A 9,070-nucleotide genomic window follows, 5' to 3' on the forward strand; every position below is an offset into this window, starting at 1 on the left:
CAGTAGTCGAGTCTCATGTGAATGTTCCACAAATAATTTAACAAGCAATGATAAAATTGGCTTCTGATGTTTGGTGTGTGGTAAAGGGCTTCTGTGGCATCTGGACCAACCTACATTATACCTCCGTTTCAAAATCTCCATCTCTTGGAGTTGTCAAATAAGGAATGGAGCATCCTAGACTTTAGTACAATTACTGCATTTCTAAACATTCCTTAAAAATAGCAGCTTAATGCTTTCATAGACATTTAAAACCCAGTAAAAAAAAAAACACAGGTCCAGATCAGCATGAATTTAAACTGATCTACAGACCTAATAGGAAGTTAAAAGTTTGTGTGCATTTAGTCAGTAAATGAAAATGTTAACATCTATGTGAAATTTGGCAAAACAAAGACAGGTGAAACTAATATAAATCAGTGTGAAAAGCACTACATTTATTAGATAGATACATTTGTGTCCTATGTTGAAAGGAAGATATTTTTCCCTGCTCAATTTCCTTTTCCCCCTACTTATTACGACCCGGAAAATGACACAAGCAAATTCCGCGCTGCTTTTTAACATTGCATAGGAATCCTAAAAGTATTGAAGGTAGAGAATAAAACAAACAAATGCCAAATTTTCAGTTTTTTTCTTGCAAATTTCAGAATGTTCCTTCACTTTTTTTTCTTTTTTTTAAACACACTTTGTGTTGGTCTACCACATAAAATGGAACTACATAAATAGAAATTTGTGAATACTCATGCAGGGTGCTCTACCTCAGGAAATTCTTGAATATAGTCCAATAAAACTGAATATTGTTAAATAAGCACAAACTCTGCAAATATATGAGGCCAGAAACTAATTTACAACTCTGGCACAAACCCCCCCCTGTTAATACCCAGTGTGATAATTTTACCTTTTGGTGTGGAAGTCACACTCCACACAGACGTAGGAGGTGTTAAGGATGACATCAGGGTGCTCAGTGTCCACATGGATAGTAAACAGGTTAAGCTCTGAAGTCTGGAAGCTGCAGTATTTGCACTCATATCCCCCTTCAGCCGTGTTCAAGTCCAAGTATAGGTCCGAAACCGCATCCTGCCTGATATCAGCGTCCTCGGCTTGTTCCTCCGACAAAGAAGGGCCCTCAGAATAAGCTGCAGTGAATTCGTTGCTATCCTCAGGGTCTGTGATGTCCATAACGTCCTCCACCTCCTGATCTGAGTCTATTTTTTCCTGAGGAGGAACCATGCAGGGAATGGTAGATTTTCTCCTGCTCGCCATCCTTGGTTTTGGTCAGCTTAGCAGAGCACAGAAATAAGTGTAAGATGTCCTGTTAGGGTTCCATAAATACGGCTGCTAGCAGTTGGACTCTTATCAGTTATTTTTGACTCCTGAGGGGAAGAAAGGCAACGATTGTTAATATTAACTTCTTCACAAACAAAACCTTGACATTTCAAGAACATACCTTGTAAGTGTGGTAGCCTCAAAAACATACCAAAAAAATTTCTCACAATTTTTAAAAAAGCTGTTACATTGATTAGTAAATGAGAATAAAATTTTATTCTAACAGACTCTTAATGGTGACCTGATGGCTGAAAACTCAAAAATCCAATTCTTCGTTTGAATGGTGAACACACCATGCATGCCTGGTCGTGCTAACCACAACACTCTTTAGCACACACTGATATCGCAATGACAGTTCAATTCAATTCAGTTTTATTTATATAGCGCCAATTCACAACACATGTTGTCTCAAGGCACTTCACAACAGTGAGGTACATACATTCCAATTAATCCTAACCATTGAACAGTGCAGTTGGATTCAGTTATTTATTCAAATTGGATAAAAAGTTTTTCAATCTAAGGAAACCCAGCAGATTGCATCGAGTCAGTGACTTGCAGCATTCACTCCTCCTGGATAAACATGTAGAGACAGTGGACAGTCACTGGCATTGACTTTGCAGCAATCCCTCATACTGAGCATGCATGTAGCGACAGTGGAGAGGAAAAACTCCCTTTTAACAGGAAGAAACCTCCAGCAGAACCAGGCTCAGTTTGAGCGGCCATCTGCCACGACCGACTGGGGGTTTGAGAGAACAGAGCAGAGACACAAAGAAACCAAAGAAGCACTGATCCAGGAGTACTTTCTATGGGAAGGAAAAGTAAATGTTAATGGATGTAGCTCCTTTAGTCGTTTCATCTAGAAAGAAAGAACAGATAAACTCTGAACCAGTTTTCAAGGTTAGTGTCTGAAAGAGAGCACATAGAGTTAGTCACAGTTAAGCTCATTCAATTTCCATGTCTAGGAGAAAAAAAGGGTTAAACACTGAAAGACAGGGCTATGTGGATCATTGGTAGAGGGTGAGCATTAAGTTGTTGTCAGCAGAAGCTCGGATGATTCCCCTCTCCAGAAAGGTGTCACAGGTAGACACAGAGTCAGGCCAGGTGTAGCTTCTATGAAGAGAAAAGAGAGAACAAGGTTAAAAGCTGAAATAACATCAAATAATGCAAAATTGGAGAGTAGTGTGAGAATGTAGCGAAGAGGGTGAAAGTGGTCATTATGTCCTCCAGCAGCCTAAGCCTATAGCAGCATAATTACAGAGATAGCTCAGGATAACCTAAGCTACTTTAACTATAAGCTTTATCAAAAAGGAAAGTTTTAAGCCTAGCCTTAAAAGTAGACAGTTTGTCCATCTAGAGCCCACTGATGGTCATTGTTATACTAAAAACCACAATGATTGGGATACCTCTCTCTGTCAGATTGACCATAACCATTGGAAAAGAGAAGGGGTCATACAGGTAGCAGAAATGGACGGTGTGTTTGCACCTCAACCATAACTGAGCCGGTTTAGGCTAAACCTGACTCCCCCGTACTCCATCCAACAGGGAGGGAAGAAGATGGAGGAAAAAATAAGGAAGATAGCTCAGAATAACCCTATAAGCTTTATCAAAAAGGAAAGTTTTAAGCCTAGCCTTAAAAGTAGACAGGGTGTCTGCCTCACGGACTAAAACCGGGAGCTGGTTCCACAGGAGAGGAGCTGATAACTAAATGATCTGCCTCCCATTCTACTTCTGGAGACTCTAGGAACCACCAGTAAACCTGCAGTCTGAGAACGAAGTGTTCTGTTAGGAACATATGGAACAATCAGATCTCTGATGTATGATGGAGCTAGATCATTAAGGGCTTTATATGTGAGGAGGAGAGTTTTAAATTCCATTCTGGATTTAACAGGGAGCCAATGAAGGGAAGCTAAAGTAGGGGAAATATGATCTCTCTTTTTAATTGTCATCAGAACTCTTGCTGCAGCATTTTGAATCAGCTGAAGGCTTTTAACTGCATTTTGTGGACATCCTGATAGTAACGAATTACAATAGTCCAGCCTTGAAGTAACAAATGGATGGACTAGTTTTTCAGCGTCACCCCTGGATAGGATATTTCTAATTTTGGCAATGTTCCGGAGGTGAAAGAAGGAAATCATAGAAACCTGTTTAATATGGGATTTAAATGACATGTCCTGATCATAAATAACACCAAGGTTTTTTACTTTATTACCGGAGGTCAATTTAATGCCATCCAGGTTAAGTGATTGACTAAGCAGTTTCTTTTTTAAAGACTCCGGTCCAAAGACGACAACTTCTGTCTTGTCTGAATTTAGAAGCAGAAATTTAAAGTCCTCCAAGTTTTTATGTCTTCAAGACATGCTTGTGGTCTAACTGGTTGGGCACATCAGGATTCATAGATAAGTAAAGCTGAGTGTCATCAGCGTAACAGTGAAAATTTATCCTATGCTACCTGATAATTTTACCTATTGGAAGCATATACAGTACAGACCAAAAGTTTGGACACACCTTCTCATTCAAAGAGTTTTCTTTATTTTCATGACTATGAATATTGTAGCTTCACACTGAAGGCATCAAAACTATGAATTAACACATGTGGAATTATATACTGAACAAAAAAATGTGAAACAACTGAAAATATGTCTTATATTCTAGGTTCTTCAAAGTAGCCACCTTCTGCTTTGATTACTGCTACGCACACTCTTGGCATTCTGTTGATGAGCTTCAAGAGGTAGTCACCTGAAATGGTTTTCACTTCACAGGTGTGCCCCGTCAGGTTTAATAAGTGGGATTTGAAGCCTTATAAATGGGGTTGGGACCATCAGTTGTGTTGTGCAGGAGGTGGATACAGTACACAACTGATAGTCCTACTGAATAGACTGTTAGAATTTGTATTATGGCAAGAAAAAAGCAGCTAAGTAAAGAAAAACAAGTGGCCATCATTACCGTATTTTATTCTATAAGGCGCACTTAAAAACCATTAATTTTCTCAAAAAATGACAGTGCGCCTTGTAATCCGGAGCGCCTTATATATGGATCAATTGGTTAATTGGTTGATCCATACTGGTTGTACACGGCGCTCTGTCAAAATGTTTCAGTACGACTGGTAAACTACAAAGCCGCACCGCTTGCAGCATTACGGCTACCGTAGTCAGGGGTGTCGCCGAAGTAATAGCGGTAAACACCTGTACTGTGCTTACTCCTAGTCCAACACCACTTGTGTGTGTATAACGATCCCAAAATTGCACCTTTCAAGAGACACGCTTACGATGCTGAGTTCAAACTCAAGGCTGTCAGCTACGCAGTCGAACATGGGAATAGAGCAGCAGCGAGAGAATTCAACAGTTAACGCTACTATATTGTGAATGTACTAACGTTTGATTTAGTGCATCAAACTGTTTCTTTTACGTGTTTACTGAATCAGGGAAAAGTTCCCTTTCACGTTTTAACTAACGTTTGATTTCAACTTCAACTTCATAGACTCCAATGCATTCCTAACGTGCGGTTGGCTCTATTCAATAGAATTCTATGTAGAGGAGACCTTACCATGGGAGTGAATGGAGTTATCAGAACGCTGGTTTGTAGTGTATTAATAAAGTTTGACTGACTTATCTGACTGTTTTGTTGACATTCTCTTTAGCACAGCTCCATCTAGTGGATACATAACGCAACCCCAGTCAAACGTTTGACTGCAGTAGCTTCTATTCTATGCGCCTTATAATCCGGTGCGCCCTATATATGAAAAAAGTTCTAAAATAGGCCATTCATTGAAGGTGCGCCTTATAATCCGGTGCGCCTTATAGTGCGGAAAATACGGTACTTTAAGAAATGAAGGTCAGTCAGTCCGAACAATTGAGAAAACTTTGAAAGTGTCCCCAAGTGCAGTCGCAAAAACCATCAAGCGCTACAAAGAAACTGGCTCACATGAGGACCGCCCCAGGAAAGGAAGACCAAGAGTCACCTCTGCTGCGGACTATAAGTTCGTCTGAGTCACCAGCCTCAGAAATCGCAGGTTAACAGCAGCTCAGATTAGTGAACAGGTCAATGCCACACAGAGTTCTAGCAGCAGACACACCTCTAGAACAACTGTTAAGAGGAGACTGTGTGAATCAGGCCTTCATGGTAAAATAGCTGCTAGGAAACCACTGCTGAGGACAGGCAACAAGCAGAAGAGACTTGTTTGGGCTAAAGAACACAAGGAATGGACATTAGACCAGTGGAAATCTGTGCTTTGGTCTGATGAGTCCAAGTTTGAGATCTTTGGTTCCAACCACCGTGTCTTTGTGCGGCACAGAAGAGATGAACGGATGGACTCTACATGCCTGGTTCCCACCGTGAAGCATGGAGGAGGAGGTGTGATGATGTGGGGTGCTTTGCTGGTGACACTGTTGGGCATTTATTCAAAATTGAAGGCATACTGAACCAGCATGGCTACCACAGCATCTTGCAGTGGCGTGCTATTCCATCCAGTTTGCGCTTAGTTGGACCATCATTTATTTTTCAACAGGACAATGACCCCAAACACACCTCCAGGCTGTGTAAGGGCTATTTGACCAAGAAGGAGAGTGATGGGGTGCTGCGCCAGACGACCTGGCCTCCACAGTCACCGAACCTGAACCCAATCGAGATGGTTTGGGGTGAGCTGGACCACAGAAGGCAAAAGGGCCAACAAGTGCTAAGCATCTCTGGGAACTCCTTCAAGACTGTTGGAAAACCATTTCAGGTGACTACCTCTTGAAGCTCATCAACAGAATGCCAAGAGTGTGCGGAGCAGTAATCAAAGCCAAGGTGGCTACTTTGAAGAACCTACAATATAAGACATATTTTCAGTTGTTTCACACTTTTTTGTTCAGTATATAATACCACATGTGTTAATTCATAGTTTTGATGCCTTAATTGTGAAGCTACAATATTCATGGTCATGAAAATAAAGAAAACTCTTTGAATGAGAAGGTGTGTCCAAATGTTTGGTCTGTACTGTATATAGTAAAGAAAATTGGCCCAAGTACTGAACCCTGTGGTACTCCACAATTAACCCTGGAGTTTAAAGATGATTTATCATTTACATGAACAAACTAGAATCTGTCAGACAAATAAGATTTAAACCAGCCTAGCGCTGTTCCCCTGATCCCTACAGAATACTCCAGCCTTTCTAAGAGAATATTGTGATCGACTGTATCAAATGCAGCACTGAGATCTAACAGAACGAGTATAGACACAAGTCCATTATCTGAGGCTAAGAGAATATCATTAGTGACTTTCAGCAGACCTGTTTCAGTGCTATGATGAGCTCTGAAGCCTGACTGAAACTCTTCAAACAGGTCATTGCTGTGTAAATGCTCACACATTTAATTAGCAACTATTTTCTCAAGAATCTTAGATAGGAATTGAAGATTGGATATAGGTCTGTAGTTTTTTAAGTTGCATTATTATGTAGTGTGCAGCTTTACATATAATACTTAAATGAAATCCATTTGCTCATAACAGATCTGAAAGTGATTCTGAATCAAATGAAACTGGACTCAATAAAAAAGAAAATGACATGGACCATTTTTTCTTGTAAGGTGCATTATGATGTTGTTTGTTGTGAACTGGAATTCAGTGATGGACCGATCAGGCTTGTCCTGGTCTCTACCAATGTCTGGTTTTCTTTAGGTTTGACCTAATGATTTTAATTTTGACAAATTTCGAGTTTCTTTTCTTATAGGACTATTTAAGGAAAGACTTGTTTGCAGGTAGTTTGATAGAGGCAGTAGTTTGGAGTCCAACCAAAAATGATGGGATAAAAAATTATCCTCATTTAACCATACACCTCTACCTTTCATTTGGTTGTAATTCAAATGAAAAAGTGCATTAACTCTATGTGCTTTTGATTAATGTGTTTACAGACTGAAAAAGTTGAGGAAGAATAAAGATCAAACTTTTCTGTATCTGACTTTGAAATCACGAATCAGAGCCACTCAAGGAAAAATTTAGCCCATTGATTAGTGATTGTGGTAACTATTGAATTTTCGACTGAATTTCGGTCATTTACTGTTAGTTTTTTTATTTATTTTTATATTTATACTTTTTTTTTCTAAAACCGTTTTGACAGCACCGAGCTGGACTCTCAGGTATGACGTTTACTCAACCTTTTAGATTAATCTCGTGAGGAACCACATGACCGAAGTTGGAAAACATGTGGTTAAAAAAAATAATAAACAGTAATCACAGTTACATTCTGGTCATAGCTGCAAACTAACTCCACCACATGTGACTGCAGGTTGCGTTGTTGGTGTTAGCCCTGAAGAAAACGCACCAGTAGACCACACCGTCATGGTAACCGACACACTCAGCCCTTATGTCGCGTGTTTCCACAGCTAGCTTTCTGGCTGACAAACACCCAGAGGAACAACATCTTCCTTGCTAACGTTAGCTACCCCCTCTTTTGGTGACAACGAGCCCCAGTCCATGAGTGGCAGTGGGTAAGACACACGCAGCCACCGCGAACACTCGGCTGTCAGCTGCAGATGTTTACCTGCCCTGTCGGTTTCCGCTTACCTGCATGTTGGAACAAACAGTTAGCAGACTAGCGGCTGTAGCTCTGTAGCATCTCTGGTTCGCTCTGTTGATACGCAGTCTTCCGCCTTTTACCCAAATTCACCAAGGATCCCATCTGCTCCAGCCCGTCACAGAGGCGCTCTAACAGCCGGGTTGGGGCTCACCACCACCCGCTAGCTGTGGGTTTTGCTGGCGTCGCTTCAGCACGCATTGTTTACTCCGTTGTTTTGCTTATGGAGAGGACATTTCCATAAAAAAAGGCACCGCTAGTTTAACGAATCCGACCATTTTTTTGTGTGTTGCTGGAAGCTAGCAGGGGGTGATAAATGCATCCGGTTGGAGACTTCAGAATAAAACTTGTACTAAAGGTTGGTATCAATTAGAAGCAGAGCAGCAAATATTTAACTTTCTTTTTGTGCCAGCAAATAGAATTGCACTAGGTGCTTTATTTATTCATCTTTTTACACAACCGTAACTTTTTAAATGCAAAGCATATAAGAGTTTTTTTTAAACATTTTATACTGTTGATTTGTTTCTTCTGCAGCCTTTCCCAGTACTTGCTTAAGGATTGATGTCTTTTTTTTTTTTTAAGATTTATGTTTATTTTTTATGATATGGACCAATTTTTGTCTGGAATATAGGTGAATTATGTCTATATAATTTTCTAGAGAGCTAATATTTTTGTTAATTTATCTCTGAATGCTCAATAAAAAAGGTTTTAAAAAAGTTAAATGCATGGTCTTGTGTGAAATTCAGCTCCAACAGACAAAGAGGCAGATTATAAATGATAACACCTAACTATTTTTGTGTGAGTTCTTATTTAATATTAATCACCCATCTAAAAAAACGTATATAGCTGAACACCTCAAACATAAAGACTCATAGGAGCTATCCAGTAACAATATAGAAACCTGAACTATTTATTTTGAAAGCAGTCAAATAAAGCGGAAGTGTAAGTTTGACGTAATGAGGTCAAGTTTGTTATTTTTTTTCCATGCATCGGCGTCAGGTCAGAAGGTTCATGTGCGTTGTTGCGTCAGGCAGACAACACTTGACTGCTTTCAGTTCGGTCATCTAAAAGTAAAGACTTAAAAATGAAATACTATACTTATTACCAGCTGTATTATTAATTCTATTGAAATCAAAATTTCAAGCACATTTAAATATCGCATTAGAAGACTAAATAATATCAAAATACTTGAAACTCTCCCAA

At 39.8% G+C, this 9,070-nt stretch overlaps 1 protein-coding gene across 4 annotated transcripts in view; it reads right to left on the reverse strand.

Moving 5' to 3' along the window:
* LOC124879299 (zinc fingers and homeoboxes protein 1-like) overlaps positions 1-8,391 on the reverse strand; it is a 19,641-nt gene extending 11,250 nt beyond the window's left edge. Inside the window, exons 1-2 of one of the 4 annotated variants that reach the window (XM_047383787.1) lie at positions 7,858-8,391; positions 893-1,273 (exon numbers count right to left, since the gene is read on the reverse strand). In XM_047383787.1, coding sequence (XP_047239743.1) covers positions 893-1,257 — 365 coding nt within the window. In that variant the 5' untranslated portion in view covers positions 1,258-1,273; positions 7,858-8,391. The other 3 variants (XM_047383784.1, XM_047383786.1, XM_047383785.1) reach the window with 3 other exon arrangements.
* Positions 8,392-9,070: the final 679 nt, after the last annotated feature.

The sequence above is a fragment of the Girardinichthys multiradiatus genome, chromosome 13 (genome assembly GCF_021462225.1).
Source record: "Girardinichthys multiradiatus isolate DD_20200921_A chromosome 13, DD_fGirMul_XY1, whole genome shotgun sequence".
In the NCBI taxonomy this organism is placed as follows: domain Eukaryota; kingdom Metazoa; phylum Chordata; class Actinopteri; order Cyprinodontiformes; family Goodeidae; genus Girardinichthys; species Girardinichthys multiradiatus.